General features: G+C 34.3%; 1 protein-coding gene across 2 annotated transcripts in view; it reads left to right on the top strand.

Annotated features, from left to right (window-relative positions):
• The window catches only part of TM9SF4 (transmembrane 9 superfamily protein member 4), a 74475-nt gene that overhangs the window by 1430 nt on the left and 54603 nt on the right, over nt 1–18442 (top strand). For both annotated transcript variants that reach the window (XM_069834400.1, XM_069834399.1), the window contains exon 5: nt 8782–9059. In XM_069834400.1, the coding sequence (XP_069690501.1) occupies nt 8782–9059 (278 nt within the window). The remainder of the gene's footprint in view (nt 1–8781; nt 9060–18442) is intronic.

The raw sequence follows: 18442 nt of genomic DNA, 5'->3' as shown, positions 1-18442 counted from the left end.
CATTTTGACCAGAAAATGTCATATAAACATGTCATATTATGAAAATGGCAGCTGTTTTCCTATTATGGAATTCGTCATTTTTGGTTTTTGCAGATAGTTGTGGTGAATGCAATAGTTCAGTTCAGAAAAGTGGTAGAAAAGTGGGGAAAACACTGCTATTTTGTGCACAATCCAAGCTACATTTTGTGTTACTTTTTACTCCGTCTTTGTAAAATTTGAAAGTTTAGGACAAAGCCGAATATTGTATTTAAAAAATTACACTTCTTTTTTAACTACTCATACATCTCGTAGGTATTACTGTTAACTCTGGTTCTTTCTCTTATCTATGTTAGTTATACATTATATTGGTTTTTGACGATTCAGGAATAATATATATAGAAAGGTTATGGCGAAGGTATCTTGGGGAAGCAGCGGGGGACTTAAGCCTCCGGCTGTATCGTAAATGCAATGGATATCGTCTTTGCAGATAGAGGAAGCATTAACACACAAATATATAAATGATAGTCTGTCTTTTTATATTCACTTTATATCTAATTCGTGTCTCCATTCGTACTTTTGAATTGTCAATGTGATGTTTTGAAGTAATAAAACACTATTAACGTTAACCTATACGGGGGTATCGTTCATAAATTGAAATTAGTACACAGCACTGACTGTTCACTGTTTACTGTTGATTTCACTCAGTGCTGGTTAACTATGTCGTGTTAAGGGAACGATTGTTTAAACCCTGTTTTTAATACTTTGAATCATTGTTGATGCCATCTAGTGTGAAGTTTATATTAATGATATGAAGGTTTATTTATGTTGGAGATTTAGAGGTTGTTCTCATAACTTGACTTTGTAGCATAATGATTGAGTTACTAGTGTGTCGAGGCTCGAATCCCACTTAGAAAAGGTAAGTAATTTAAAAATTTAATATGCATTGCAGTAGGTTTAATGTATGTTAAATATAAGTAATGTGTGAAATTAGTGGCATTGTGAGTAATATAAGATATAAAATAGGTGATAAGATATGACAGATAAGAGAGGAGGAGGGGAGAAGAAGAGAACAGAAGTGTAATTTCGTTTTTATTTCCGAGTAAATAAGATGATATCATGGTTGACGGTATTCGAAATATTCCCCACTCCGGTATTGTGGACTTGTTTCGATATTTTTCGAAGGACATATTCAATAGGCACCCAAACTTTGTCAGCAGCTGACGTTATGAAGGTGGTTCTTCGAGCCACTCGGTGATAGAACAACACATTTAACATCTTTGTTTTCTAAACTGATGTCCTCAATTTCCTTGTTTCATCATTATCCAGATAACATCTGTTATTATTTTCAGCAACACTATGAAATATGCGAAATATTCGAGCCCTGGAATTGGCTGGCAGTAATCAAATCTGTCCTTCAGTTTTTCTGTGTGCTGACAGATTTCATCTCTTTTAACAAAAGTAATCCTTTTTATTTCTTCACTACAAAGAGAGTACTTACATTTTTAATGCCTGGTTCTAACTTCGGCCTAAGTGGCACAACTTAGCTACATAGTGTTTATCTCTTGCACAACTATCCCACTCACACAAAAAGCAACGGTATTTTGTGTAACCCTGCTAAAGATCTAATATTAATGCAACTACTTTCAAATCTGAACATACACACCAATTGTACTTATAATTCAAACATTTAATTAATATGTTAATGTTATCGTGTCTTTTTATGGATACTGAATGTCCGACTAGAATACTTGGTAATTTATTGCCATTATGCAGTAATGCTGCTTTAAGACTGGCTTTGGATAAGTCTATAATAAGGCGCCACTCGTCTGCGATGTGTTGAATCCCCATGGCATCCATTAGTCCATCAACATCATTACAGAATACAAGATTGTTATGCATAGAAAAAATCTTTCCAGGGGATGCTGGCGAACTCGAAATTCGGTAATTTTAACATTTTTTTAAAGATAATTAATTAAACTGCTCTAGTCATGACCCTAGTAACTCAGCCTTGTTCTTAGGTAGTTCTAAGTCCCTAAAGAGATCATTTAGTTCATTTTGAGTCATTGTTTTAGGAAGGCTTACCTTTATAAGAAATATCTCTTGTTTGCTGCTAAATAGGGCATATTAGTAAATTTTGTAATTGTGTGATAACTGATTTAATAAATGTGTACACTGTATAATTATATATTTCTTACTGTGTCATTACACTATGTGTTTATCCACATACATACATACATATAAATATAAATAATATTTAAAATATAAATAAATATCATCTCGAGAAAAATCATGAAATTCGGGCAAAAATGCTATACAAAATCGAAATGAGAACTAATCCACCAAAATGAAGATCATTTAGCACACAAAAGTTGATAAGAAATTACTAATTTCATCTCTGATACATTTTGGCTGTTGACCAGTGTAATATTAAATATAAATCCCGACATGCTGTTTATTTAATATGGAAAAAATTTCAAACTTTGTAAATATGGTTTCAGACCAATGGTTTGGAAATTATAAGCACTTAATTAAAACAATAAAGGCACGTGACATTTCTTAGCAATTCTAATATTACATATACTTATGTTCTTATTGGTGAGACTAACTACATGAACAAGCACAAACTGTTCGACAAGTATCAGTCAGGTTTCAGAGCTGGATACAACACAAGCACTGCTCTACTTAAAGTGACCGAAGACGTTCGTGAAGCAATCGACTCTAATAAAGTAACAATATTAACACTTCTTGACTTTAGCAAAGCTTTCAACTCTGTAAATTTTGACCTGCTCACCCATAAATTGAGAAATCTGTATTTGTCAGAGACTGCTGTGAGTTGGTTCGAATCCTACTTACGGGAAAGACAACAATGTGTTGTATTCGGGAATCGAAGCTCCTCCTGGCTTGACATAACATCAGGTATACCACAGGAGTCGGTACTCGGACCATTGTTGTTCACAATATATGTTAATGATATTACATCTCTTGTAAGGCATTGTAATTATCATTTGTATGCTGACGACCTTCAATGTTACATCTCTTCTCCCTTAGACCGAGTAAATGATACTATAGATAAATTGAACGAAGATATTGACTCGATTGTGACATGGACAAAGAAACTCCTTCTTAAAATCAATCCTGGAAAGACACAAGCAATTATATTAGGACACAAATGGCAAACCGACGCTGTAAAACACCTTGACATTTCCCCCGTTAAAGTAAGTACAGTGCATATCCCTTTCAGTTCTTCAGTAAAAAATCTTGGCATTCACATGGATAATAATCTCAACTGGGACTTGCAAATCACAGAAACCTGCAGAAAAGTATATTCTATTATCCATGTGCTAAAAAGGATAAATGTTCATCTCCCCTCTTGCCTAAAAAAGTCCCTTGTGCAGACACCTGTATTTCCCTATTTTGACTATGCTGACATTTTACTCACTGACCTCTCCAGCGACAACAAAACGAAACTTCAACGTGTTCATAATTTGTGTGTACGTTTTGTAAGCAATGTTCGTAAATATGATCATATTACCCCATCCCTGGAAACAATAGGTTGGCTTAAACTAGATAAGAAAAGAAATTTACATTCACTTCTCCTTCTCTTCGAAATCTTGAACTCTTCTATTCCTTCGTACCTGTTGTTCTCGCTTCATTTATCTTTCTTCCCACCACAATCTGAACACACGCTCTCACCATGAAACAATACTAACAATACCATCCCATCGCACCTTCTCATACTCATCCTCTTTCACAATAGCCCTGCCAAGACTCTGGAATTCGTTACCTGCTAGCATCAGGGACTGTCGAAATAAAATTGAATTCAAATGCAAACTTACTAGGCACTTGGTCAGTAATTGATTTCTTGTAAATAGTTTCCATAATCTATCACAAAATATTTCAGTATCCAATAATTTCATCACTATACAATTCTGTTATTCTAGGTTTAATTTGTAATTCAGTAAATATAAAATATTCTTTGTTTTTCTATGATAAATTATCTAGCTTTAATTAGTGAGGTAATCTTTTCGTACTTTGATTTTTATTGTAATTGTAATTGTAATCGTAAATTTAATACTAATTGTAATTTTATTTGTAATTGTAAATTTAATACTAATTGTAATTTTATTCTTCATATTATAGTTGGAATCTCCTGGTAGAGGGGCAGAGAAAGCCTGACGGCCTTATCTCTACCAGGTTAAATAAATAAATACTATTACTACTACTAAATATTTTATTAGGTTGGCCAAATGAAACTCCATCATTGCTAATAAAAAGAAATAAATTAAACTTGCTTCTTAATACTTGTCACAGTTATTAACATTCTTCTTCCACAGTGACACTAGTGGCCGTGTGCACCATTCTCGATCATCTAGCCTGTTTATCAGCAATCACGGAAACATGGTTAATTCTTGACAATGATCAAGTTACAGATGCGGTGCACCGACATTTTCCCTCGATCAACTCAGTACCGTCAGCTGACGGTACACTCGCTTGAGAAGAATCATCTGAGCACTAGATTACCGCGTATAAAACAGCGAATGAACGCACTCTGTCAACTATCGCTTCGTTTTTGTTTGTCGGACTGCTTTCAAACATCCTCGCAGTTTTCAAATAACAAGTTTCAATAATCATGGAAGAAAAAAAGAAAAGAGCACCGAACTTCTCACAGTTCGAAGTGGGAATTCCTTTAGAACTCGTCAGCAATCATGCATCCATATTACAGAATAAAAGTACTGACGGAAGTTCTCTAAGAGAAAAGCAGGCTACCTGGTTGGATTTAACCTCACAATTCACATGAGTTATACGTGTTTACATAATTCCACATAATTTGTAACGTAATTTATACAGTGGTTATTTCGTATTATTGATAATAATTGGAAAAATTTCAGTATATGGATACCTCACTGACAATTATCTTGAAATAGGCTACTAAAAAGAGCAGATTTGTATGTGTTTGTCGAATGCTCATCATCTTGCTTACGAAAAGACGCATTTCAGTGCCAATAATTTATTTGGGAAAATTTCAGTATACAGATACCTCGCTAACAGTTATTTTAAAATTAAAAAAAAAAAAAAAAGCAATGTGTATGTCGAATACGCAAAATCCTGCATACGAAAAGGAAGTTTTTAGTGCCAATTTATTTTGTGTGCACAAGGTTGGAATTTTGGAGTAAGAGGGAAAGGAAAGTATCCTTGTTCTGAAATTTATTCATTTATTTTGTGTTCACAAGGTTGGAATTTTGTAGTAAGAGGGAAAGGAAGGTATCTGTGTAATTTCTCTTAATTCAAGCGTAAATAGCCTAATTGTCCAAAACGTCATGTAGGTCCTAATAGTTTCAAATGGCAAATCTATAGCTAATAAGTGATAATCTCGCATTCTATAAAATGGTCATTTAGTTTTCCAATATTATTACTGGCATAAAATAACTACTTTATTATTATGTTAACAAAATTGGACAATTAGGCCTAAATAATATTTTGTCCTCAAGTAAAGTCCCGATCTTCCAAAGCAGAAACATATATAAAACATTTTTATTATTCATCTACAAACTTACTCTTTCTACAATAACACAAATTCTGTTATTTCCGCAGTGATTTGCGTGTTCAAGATACATAATTTCATCTTCAATTCCATCAAGTACATCAAATCGTCCTGCCATTTTGGTTTTCTCGACTTGACCATGTTCACTTCAAGATAATCGGTCCCACACCCGTGATCAAATTTGATCATCATCAACTCGCTTGTTTAACTTTGATCGAGATTGATACTCCGCAAATTGGCATTGAAGATGGTCAATTACCGACTTAACCATGGTCAAATTTTAATCGAGAATGGTGCACACAGGCATAGGTGATGGATATCACCATCAATGTCATAGAATCCTTGTGTCTTGCAGTTGAACCCATGTTTAACAGCTTTGTTCATTGGAAATGTAGTTCCCTTTACAATTTTCTTCCAATTTCCAAGAGTATGGAAATCACATCGAGATAAGCCTCAGCTTTAAGGGGAGAGTGTGGTGGTGTATTCCAGTGAAACCTTTTCAACTTGTGCCTTCTTGATCTGCCAGTGTGAGCTCGAGCATTGTCATGGAGTAAAATCACTTTTCTTGTCAAAAGCCCTGAATGTTTTGTCTAAGATACTCAAGAATATCTGTATAGCACTGAACAAGGAGATCCAATGTGCTTCAATTCTATGCTAGACTGACGGGAGTGTGACTGAAAATGATAGCGTTAAGACTCGTCACCTGTCACAATGTGATGCAATTGATCACCTATCTCCTGATGTCATCTGAGATTCTATTGGCAAATTCTTACATGTTGGACTTTCTGCTTAGCAGTTAAAAAGTGTAGCACCCATTGCATGCAAACTTCGTGGTACTACAGGTTTGCGGAGAATTTTATGGCTACTTCTCTGGCTGATCATAATTTTCCTGTCCTCTTGGACAAGAGCATCAACTTTTGGTGTGATAGCCTTGAGCACTTGCCCTGATCGTGGATTGTCCTGCAGAGATGTTTGGCTGGAACGAAACTGCGCACACCTATCCTTTACAGCTGTTTTCCCTTGTCATGTATTTCCATATACAGTACTGCAACCATTATACGTTGAATTTCAGCAGGCGTACGTCCTTCCACAGTCAAAAAAGGAATTACAGCATGCTGTCTCTTTTGAATGCTTCCATCTTGTACCATTCACCTACCTTTTTTAATTTATTTTGAGCAACAATGACAGGTATGCCAACCACACCTACCAATAAAAAGTCTATAACCATTTAACAATTATTGTTGCCAATACTTCTGAAGCAAACTCTGGCTGCTGGATGATACTCCTGTTGCACATAGTAAGCTTCGCCCAATTTTCATTTGAACTCATTCAAATTAGAAGTCTTTAACCATTTAACACCTCTGATTGAGGTTCTGGCTGATATATATATATATGTATATATATATATATATATATATATATATATTTATTTTCAGGCAGTACATCTCACTTGACGATATGTGTCAGAGGAAGAACAATTATTGTTTGTAAGCATCTGAAGTCTGATTAGTGGAATATGTAGCTAATCGGCGATGTATGCATTGGAGGGGGAAAGGAACTGGCCACCCTACCCCATTATCTCCAGGCCGTTGCCAGTCATGAGTAATGCCTTATTGGTGTTATGAGGCTCAAACCTGTCTTCGGACAGTTGACTAAACAACAACAACCATTTAACAATTGTTGCTAATACTCCTAAAGCGAATGCTGGCTGATACTCCTGTTGCACATAGTAAGACTCATCTGATTTTCATTTGAGCTAACCAAATAAATATAATTAATTCAAATTAAAGTGACTTTTTTAACTATAAAAGGTATGATATGCCTAATTAATAATAAATGTTGGAAATAAAATACAACATAAAGGATAATAATTATATAAACTTTGTGGTTTATATTTTGTTGCCTAATAAGTAATTTTAATGGAAAACATAGGCCTATTTACATCCAACTCTACAGAACCAAGGTTCCTCTGTTCTCCGCTCCCCTCCATAAGTTAGTGAATCAAGCAATCAAATTCAGAAATCTCATCACTTTCACTGATTCACTTTCCTTTTTCTCAGTTCTGTTCGTGGTCGTTTTTATGATTGTTATTGAACACAGGGACTTATAAAGCTTCGTGTTTCTCTCCTTATCTTTGTGTGTTGTTTCACATACCATTGTAAAATTATTTGACTTATTTTACATCTTACACTGTTTATTATATGGAGTGAAATAATGTTCAATTTTCATTTATTTATCTTTATCTGTCTCTCTGTATTTGTTTGCTTATTTATTCATTCATTTGTTAGTTTATTTGATTTATTTATTTGTTTACTTGCTCTCTCGTTCATTTATTCCAGCATTTTTCAACCCTTTTCAACATGTGGCACACTAAAGTTGTAATTTAAAATCTCGCAGCACACTCATATAACCTAAACCAGTGATTTTCAACCAGGGGGAATTTGGAGTTTTTAGGAGAGAATGTGTTTACTGTATGTTGACTTGTGCTACATTCGCTTAATGTTGACTCTTGTGGACTCACTTATTTTTACTACTCTTTTCACTTTTATTTTTTTCAATTCTTTGCTATCACAAGCTTTACTATTTTCATTTTCTCACAGCACCAGTGTATCATTCATTGCACAATGGTTGAAAATTGCTGGTTTACTTATTTATTTATTTACTTATTTACGTGTTTATTTATTTATTTCTCTAATTATCTATCTATTTATTTTACCATATAGTTTATCTATTTATCTGTCCATCTGTTGATTTATTTATGTATTTATTTATCTGTTTATTTATCTATTTATTTATTTATTTATCTGTTTATTTATCTATTTACTTATTTATTTATTTATCTATTTATTTATTTACTTATTTATTTATTTACTTATTTATTTATCTATCTATTTATCTATTTACTTATTTTTCTATTTATTTATTTATTTATTTTATTTATTTATTTATCTATTTATCTATTTATTTTGGAGATTGCATGATGTGAAGACTGTTATTCCTGTCAAGTTTTTACTGAGATTACACTTGAATGGTAATATTTTTTTAAAATTAATTTTACTTGTCTCTGACATATTTTCATTATGAGTGAACTGCTTTGAAATGTTCGCCATTGTATCTCCCTTGTGATACAACTTACAGTATATAGTGTAAATAGCCAAATGGTCTCACAATTTTGATCATTATAAAATCTCAGCTTCTGTATTTTATTTATGTTAACAGGTGTACTGTATCTTATAATATACATTATTCTTGATTCTCAGTGAGATGTTCCGTGTTGTGGGTTTTGAAGTTGAAGCCATGAGCATAGATGCAAGTGACCTGATCTTCGATGGTGATACATGCTCATTTTCTGACCGACCAAAACGTCAGATAGTTAATGAGCGATCTGGAACAAGTCTCTTCTTTACATATGCGGTAGAATGGAGAGCATCAGACATCAGCTGGGCAAGTCGTTGGGACATATACTTGGGCATGAGTGACGTCCAGATACATTGGTTCTCCATCATTAATTCTCTTGTGGTTGTATTCTTCTTGTCTGGTAAGTTCATAGCTTCTAAATAAGTTGTACTTTGTAATTATGTAAATTCGGGTAAATGAATAATACAAATTGGTGGCACTTAACAGTACAGTAGGCAAGGTATGATAAGGAACATGGCTTTCAGATGTGCCGTAGCAAACTGTGGTTGTGTTTAAGTGGGGGTAGAAATCCCAACAGTCGAATGAAAAATGCTGTAGAATGCACTTTGCTAGTTTTCGTACATTCCAAAAACATCTGTTTCAATCAGAACATGAGCAAGAAGGAAGATTTTGCATAGCTAGAGCAGGTAAGTTGTTCACAGTGTGTTGAAATTCATGAAGGAAGAAGCTGAATGCGGTACCGTATATCAATTAATTGAAGTAAAATTCAAGCACGTGTATGCCAAGCAAATCTTACCATATGTGCTGTCAGCAAAAATTATATAAAATATATTAAAACACTCAAACTTTTCAAAGAAATTTTATGAATCTAAGATCAATTTCCAATTGCAAGTGTCGTAAACAGATAGTATTAATGCTACAAAGACACAAGTTCAACCGAGGATAAATTTAATTTTTTATTACTTTATGTACAACTTACATAGGAAGTAATGACTTACAAATGGGAAGTGGGTGTGATGGTGGGAATAAGAGAAGATCTGATAAGGGAATTCGGTCTGTAAATGATAGAAAATAAAATTTTAAAACTTAAATATGTTGTTGTTAAGTAATGCTGAGTTCTTGGCAATAAAGCTATTAACTTTTGCGCTTTAGTATAGGAAAGTGATGTATACCAAAAAATATAACAGTGATAATGTAGGCACCATTTTTTTATGTTATGGTGATTATATCACCTACACACAATACCCAAACTGTTTGGAGGACCACATCTGCTGTTGATTAGCCGGGAGAATTGTCAGACAACTTCACCAAACATAAATAATAGAGTAAAACAGAAAGATGTGAAGCAGACAGGGCTATAAATCCGCAGAACTGAAAGCAAACATCCCTTGATCTGTTAGGAGGAGAAAGGAATTCTTCTTATGCAATAGTGCCAGGTAAGAATAAAAATTTATATGATTTGGGATGGACAGGTACTACCAGAAAGTTGGGGAAATGCAATTATAATACCGATCTTCAAGAAGAACAATCGCCAGGACTGTGATAATTATCGTGGGATCAGTTTATTGAATTCAGGCTACAAAATCTATGCAATATAATAAAAAACAAATTATCGAAATTTTATGACAATCTTATTGGAGAGGGACAAATGGAATTTTTTAAAGGAAGGTCATGCGCAGATGGATATTTTACAATGAAACTATTATTAGAAAAACACAAAGAATTTAATATTGAGACACATATGGCTTTTGTGGATTTCAAGAAAGCCTTTGATAAAGTAGACAGATTAAGGTTATTACAAATTTTAGTAGACGACAATGTTCCACAATAGTTTATCCACAATATTCATAACATATATAACCAAAATAAAATAGCAATTAAACAAGATGGTAAGCTATAATCTTGGACATCCATCAATACTGGTGTAAGACAAGGATGTGGATTATCACCCATTCTCTTCATTATTTATATGAACCGAATAATTAAAGAGTGGAAGCAAACTTGCCATGGATATATACAAATTAACAGACACTTTAAATTGGATTCAGTTCTCTTTGCAGATGATTTGGTATTATTAGCACTTTCAGAAGACGACCTCCAAAGGTCAATATATAATTTGCAGCAAGTAGCAGCCACATACAATATGGAAATTTCAACAGATAAAACAAAAATTGTGGCATTCTGTGGGAAATACCCATTACAAAGTAAAATTTGTCTCGATAATAAAATATTAGATAGATGTAATAGTTTCCCATATTTAGGTTACAATCTTTCCATTTTTGAAGAAATGGACATATCACAGAAAATTAATAAATACACAAGAGCTATGGGCATTATAAATATTGTGATGAAACCATCCTTGGTTCAGAAACACACCCGCATACGTTTCTACAACACATTGGCACAACCAATGCTCAGCTATGACAGCGAAGCATAGACACTGAGGAAAGCAGATAAAAGCAGAATAACGGCTTGTGAAATGCGATTCATGTGAAGAACAGCGGGCTGTGCTAAATGGGATCTGAAAAGAAATTGTGAAATGTTAAAGGAACTAAAAACTCAACCAGTTTTAGATTACATTGTTCAATATCAGTCTAATTGGAAACATCATTTGGAAAGAATGAGTAATAGTAGACTCCCAAAGGCAATTTATGATTATGTACCACATGGCCAAAGATCTGTGAGCCATCCTGCTAAGAGATGGCTTGAAAATTTTATGTGAGACCGTAACAGGTCTTGTGGCCTAACACTTGTCAGGCAGAACAAGAACAACATTATTTTACTGATTCATTCTTTATTCAGGTAAATTTATGACAATGAACTATGGTCTGTTATTTGAGAAGGCCTGACAGTTGGCATTATGATCCAAGACCATATTCTGCGGCCTGATGCCCAAAGAGATGGAGCACATATTAACACTAGGTGCAAATTCGATGCCTGACGTGACTCTTGAGAGTCCCAGCAGATATGTAAGGAAAAGAAAGCTGTTTGAGTATGAAACTGAAGACCCAGAGGGATGACATTGAACGAATTATAGAGATGAGTTATGTTAAAATGGTTGACAGTTCTCACAGTGCAAATGGAGAATTGCAAAATGCAGAAAGAAGTGTTGTTTTTAAGACAAATAAGTAAATTGATGTGGAGGAAAGGAGATAGAGAGCGACAGAGTAGAGAAGAACTAAGCATATACTGTACTAACTTATTAATGGCTTTTAAGGAACCTGAAGATGCATTGCCACCCTCACATTAGCTCGCCATTGGTCCCTATCCTGAGCAAGATTAATCCAGTCTCTACCATCATATCCCACTTCCGTCAAATCCACTTTAATATTGTCTTCCCGTCTACATCTCGGCCTCCCCAAAGGTATTTTTCCCTCCAGCTCCCAACTAACTATATGCATTTCTGGATTCGCCCATACATGTCAAATGTCCAGCCCATCTCAAATGTCTGTATTTAATGTTCTAATTATGTCAGGTGAAGAATACAATGCGTGCAGTTCTGCATTGTGTAACTTTTTTCATTCTCATGTAACTTCATCCCTCTTAGCCCCATATATTTTCTAAGGATCTTATTCTCAAACATCCTTAACCTCTGTTCCTCTCTCAAAATGAAAGTCCAAATTTCACAACCATACAGAACAACCAGTAATATAACTGTTTCATAAATTCTAACTTTCAACTTTTTTGAGAGCAGACTGGATGACAAAAGCTTCTCAACCGAATAGTAACATACATTACCCATATTATTCTGCATTTAATTTCCTCCCGAGTATCATTTATATTTGTTACTGTTGGAACTAAGCATGTATGACTTTGTACTTTATATTTCAATTTGTAATAATAGTAGTAAAATTAATTCGTAATATAATAATAATAATAATAACAATAATAATAATTTAATAAAATAATGATAAAAAGTTGTTAGAAATAATGATACACAATAGAATAAATAATCCTGCAATAATGGTACCTAATGATTTTCTTATTCTTCTTCTTCTGATCTGCAGTTTGGGTTCAATACCCATTTTACAAGTATATAAGGAATTGGTCAGTCCATATGTGATATGGTCGTTCTATATATTTGTGTCCTCAGGAAGTATAGTGTAGAATCTTAAAAGACAGGCAGTATAGTGGCATCCTCATGCTGTCCCCATTTTTGTTCATAGTTACAAACTTCACTAATCATGAATATTTTCACTGGCTTCTTAGATCTTCACTTCTAATATAGCCTCTCAGTGTAACACCTGACAAGTTCATATAAATCTCAATTTGTGAGGTATTTATTCTATTTTTATCATTTTGACAGTGTCCGACATTTGTTGCCATATAAAAGAGTTGATTCTAATAATGGTAATGATGATAAATATTATTTGTTGAGTATCGTTCCAGTCCACTACTAGAGTTCAGTGTGTAATGCACATGCTTTCGAAGTAAGTAATCTGTGGTTCGATTCTTGTTGTGGGTGGAGATTCTTGGCTAGTGTTTGTCTTGTAGTACTTGCCCTGTGATGTGACTGTGGTGGCCCTGCATTGTGTTGGCCACATAGTTAGGGTAGTCTGGATTGAGAGAGTCTAAGGTTGGTCCAAAGGTTTCCCTTTACACCATATTGGACTGTAAGTCAGTAAGAGGAGAACATTAAATAATATCACAGAAAAGAAGAGTATGATATCAGTGTGCTTACTTAGCCACCAGCGTGGCTCAGTTGGTTAAGGCACTTGCCTGCCGGTCTGAAGTTGCGCTGGGGCGCGGGTTCGATTCCCACTTGGACTGATTACCTGGTTGGGTTTTTTCCGAGGTTTTCCCCAACCGTAAGGTGAATCCCAGGTAATCTATGGCGAATCTTCGGCCTCATCTTGCCAAATACCATCTCACTATCACCACTCTCATTGACGCTAAATAAACTCGTAGTTGATACAGCGTCGTTAAATAACCAACTTAAAAAAAATGTGCTTGCTTGGATAATGGAGACTTCTTATCAAATTTGTAATTGTCTCTTCACTGTTGCATCTTCTTAATACACACTGCTGTTGCTGCTGCTCCATCTTTCTCCCTGACATCTTGTATCTTTGAAATTGCAAAGTTGTCATTGAAGAGGTGTTTTGTCACATTGTGCAGAACCATACTGGACATAATAACCAGGAGACCTTGTCTGTGGCTATTCTTATTTTTGATTGGTATATTGGAAAACTTTGCTTCACTTGACCAAAACATCATTCAATTATGACACATATTTTGTAACGCATTATGTTGTAAACAGCTTGTTCTACAGTAGTGGAATTTTGGCAAGGAGGTACGAACCAAGGTGTATCCTGTATGTCACATAAGTATTCTCGTCTTTTCTTTCCTAATGAGGGCTTCATCTCTTGTTTCTGTTTCAGCAAGAAAGTGGTTAGTAAGGCACTTAGGGAACAAGCCATTCTCTTATCATTTCCAAGGTTAGATTAATATAACATGCAATAAGTAGATAATGTCAGTTAAGTTGAGTGACGTAGTTCTGTGGTTTCAAACCTCGTAATCGTATAGATAATGGACTTGACTTCACTTTTCCTTTTCTCACATATAGGCTTAATATGCAAAATGATTCACCAAGTTTAACCTGCACTTCAGGAATTTATTCCTTGATGTCATATGTTTTGAGTAAAAATGTTCATGTGTACATGGTTCAGAAGTTATAACAAATTGAATATTCAGGAAAGATTTATTGTCTAGTAGAAAGAAGATGTCATATCATAATTAATTATTGTTGTTTGTTTAATTGTTGTTTTCTTTGTGGGTTAATGATATCGTAATCATTGCACCAGCCATTAGATAAATAAATAATTTACTTATTACACCATGTCCAGCTTGAAACACCAACAAATATTTATAACTGAAAATATATACGACAAAGAGAAATAGTAATGCACCCGTAAGAGAAAATCTCGTGTGTACTTTGGCTAGCAGATACAAAGTCTGTTAGGCATGTACAGTGCTGATTTCATCAGAAGTTGAACCTACAAACACATGATCTTATTCCTGACTGTAAGAGACACCAATTTCAAACAGGAAGTTTTTTGCCAAAAACTGTTAAATATTCCAAGCAAAAAGTATCCGAAGAAGACATTGAATGGATTCGAACCTCATTTACAAAGAGCTCAAGAAAATCAATTCAACAAGCAAGTTTGCAACTCCAACTTCATCACAGTATGATTAATAATGTTTTTACGAAAGGCTACATCTGAGAGCATAGAAAATTCAAATAACTCAGTGGATCACAGTCAAAAGTAAAGTTAGCTGAGAGTGTCTTGGCAAAACTTGATGAAGACAGCTCGTACTTATATCATGTGTTCGTGTTTCTCTGATGAGGCAATTTTCTATATATCAGGAAAACTTAATAGACACAATTGCAGTATCTAGAGAAGCATAAATCTGTACATTGTGTTTGAACATGAACATCATGATTTGCTCACCCATAAATTGAGAAATCTGTATTTGTCAGAGACTGCTGTGAGTTGGTTCGAATCCTACTTACGGGAAAGACAACAATGTGTTGTATCCAGGAATCGGAACTCCTTCTGGCTTAACATAACATCAGGTATACCACAGGGGTCGGTACTCAGACTATTGTTGTTCACAATATATGTCAATGATATTACATCTCTTGTAAGCCATTGTAACTATCACTTGTATGCTGACGACCTTCAATGCTACAGCTCTTCCTGCTTAGACCGAGTAAACGACGCTATAGAGAAACTGAATGAAGACATTGACTAGATTGTGGACAAAGAAATTCCATCTTAATATCAATCCTGGAAAGACACAAGCAATTATATTAGGACACAAACGGCAAACCGACGCCATAAAGCACTTCGACATTTCCCCCATTAAAGTAGGTACAGTGCATATCCCTTTCAGTTCTTCACATGGATAATAATCTCAACTGGGACATGCAAATCATAGAAACCTGCAGAATAGTAATATAGGTTACAAGAGCGGTATGTTGACGTTTTCAAGGTCGAGAAAAAGATTGAAAAAGCGAAATGTAGTTGAGCTTTTTTAATTTCCGAGAACATGAAAACAAACATACCGCTCGTGTATCGTACATTATTTTGTGCGAAGATCGTTTATTACATACCTGAAAGACGAATTTCTAATTAGTTGCAATGAAATCTCCATGTTGGTTTCTGTTTAATGACGGCATCTTCGGAAATCCAAAATATCTTTCTTCAACATTGTTGTTATAAAATATTTTCTGTGTTTACTATACTCCGTGATATACGTATGTCTTTTTTTTCCCCCAGTCTATAAATGCGAACTTAAAACAAATGGTAAGGTTATGTAATGATTTATTTTTCATTTTAATATTTTAACAATATTATTTATATAACATATTGCAGTAATAATATCGGCATCTGGAATCTTGTTGATTTTTTCACGGCTTCCTTAATGTTACTTGTATCAGGAATGCAATAAGTTTCGTGGAGTAGTAGACTTTACTTAATTTTTGCAAATATTTAAAAACAATAATTAACATTGCAATTTAGGTGAAATTGCAGTGGTAAGTTTCCAATTTATAATTATTACTATGTTAAACGTCTCTAAAAATAATATGTTAAAAGCCTAAAGCAGTAAAATGAATGTCGCGCTTAAGCGGTAAGAAGAGGGAAATTGTTATGTGTGTTACGTTGGGAATACTGAATGTGGTATTTCACACTTACCGCGTATTGGTTCTGTGCGGAAAACAAGCAAATACGCCCGATCTCGCACAAAAGTATATTCTATTATCCATGTGCTAAAAAGGATAAATGTTCATGTTCCCTCTTGCTTAAAAAAGTCCCTTGTGCAAACGCTTGTATTTCCCTATTTTGACTATGCTGACATTTTACTCACTGACCTTTCCAGCGACAACAAAACGAAACTTCAACGTGTTCATAATTTGTGTGTACGTTTTGTAAGCAATGTTCGTAAATATGATCATATTACCCCATCCCTGGAAACAATAGGTTGGCTTAAACTAGATAAGAAAAGAAATTTACATTCACTTCTTCTTCTCTTCGAAATCTTAAACTCTTCTATTCCTTCGTACCTGTCGTCTCACTTCATTTATCTTTCTTCCCACCACGATCTGAACACACGCTCTCGCCATGAAACAATACTAACAATACCATCCCATCGCACCTCCTCACACTCATCCTCTTTCACAATAGCCCTGCCAAGACTCTGGAATTCGTTACCTGCTAGCATCAGGGACTGTCGAAATATTGAATTCAAACACAAACTTACTAGGCACTTGGTCAGTAATTGAGACTCGTTCAGACATGGTTTCTTGTAAATAGTTCTCAATGTACCACAAAATATTTCAATATCCGGTAATTTCATCACTATATAGAATTTTGTTATTCTAGGTTCAATTTGTAATTCAGTAAATACAAAAATATTCTTTGTTCTTAACTTCTATGATAAAATGTCTAGCTTTCATTAATCAGGTAATCATGTTGTACTTTAATTTTTATTGTAATTGCAAATTTAATATTAATCGTAATTTTATTCTTCATATTATAGTTGTAATCCCCTGATGGCCTTATCTCTACCAGGTTAAATAAATAAATACTAATACTAAATGATTCACTCAAAATGAATATCTGGTGAGGCTTAATGAAAGTTTGTGTGATAGGTCCCTTTTATGCTGAGCCTACAGTAATAGACAGAACCTGTCTAGATTTGTCTGAGTTCTATATTGTGCCACAGCTTGTTGCTGGAATAGAATTTATCAGCAAGACTGTGCTCCTCCTCACTTTGCATGCCAGGTACACGATTTTCTGAATGACAATTTCCCAAAACAGTGGATTGGCAGAGGACCTGAGACCATGGCTTGACCAACAAGGTCATCAGATCTAACACCATTGTACTTCTTGTGGGGATTCATAAGGATCAAGTGGCTGACATCGACGATTTGAAGTACAGTATTTACTGCTGCTGTGCTTCTTCTTCTTCTTCTTCTTCTTCTTCTTTAACCGAAACTTCGGTTAAGAGAACAGAGATTTTTTTGTTTTCATACAATACAATCTCATTCTTTACTGCACCTGCTGTGGCTTTCACCGATCGTGAAAAATCTGTAGTTTTTTTTTAGCACTCATCCTCTAATAAAATAACAGTGTATAGTTCGAAATAAATCATAACGTCCCATTCCACTTCACTTTCTCAGTGATTTTTAAAATAGATGTGAGAGGATTGTCTTTTGCTCACTGATATTTACAGCGAGTGTTAGGACTCATGGCACCAATTTATTTGTATAGTTGCGGAAAAGTATCTGATAATTTAATATTATTAGCATAAGTTACTAATGGTTTATTCAATAATTGTTATACATTATGAGCTTTAAAATTTCAGAAATCACGTAATAATGATATCTCTTAGGCTTACTTAAGTGATAGTTGAGTGTTTTAAATTATGTTTTTGCCGTGTAGACTTATTATAATTGTGTGTATCAATGCAAAACTTGATATTAAATAATCTTCAGTCTATAGCAGGGATTAAAAAATAACCAGTGAAGAAACTGTCATTACTTTATCTTAAATTAAGGTGTAGGTCTATAATGAGTTCTTGGAGGTAAGTTCATTTGTAATAAAAAAATTTCGTGCATACACTATTGCACCAAATTAAATAATTAGTCGTGCTTTATAGCATTCTGAAAATGAGCATGGTATGCTGTTTTAACGTAACTTTTGGTACATATTTATTTAAATTTCTGAGTAAATATACGCTACTATAATTCTACAAGATTTGCCAGGGAAACGTGCGATT

Source organism: Periplaneta americana, chromosome 9 (genome assembly GCF_040183065.1).
Source record: "Periplaneta americana isolate PAMFEO1 chromosome 9, P.americana_PAMFEO1_priV1, whole genome shotgun sequence".
Classification (NCBI taxonomy): domain Eukaryota; kingdom Metazoa; phylum Arthropoda; class Insecta; order Blattodea; family Blattidae; genus Periplaneta; species Periplaneta americana.
This window is presented reverse-complemented; position numbering and strand designations above follow the sequence as displayed.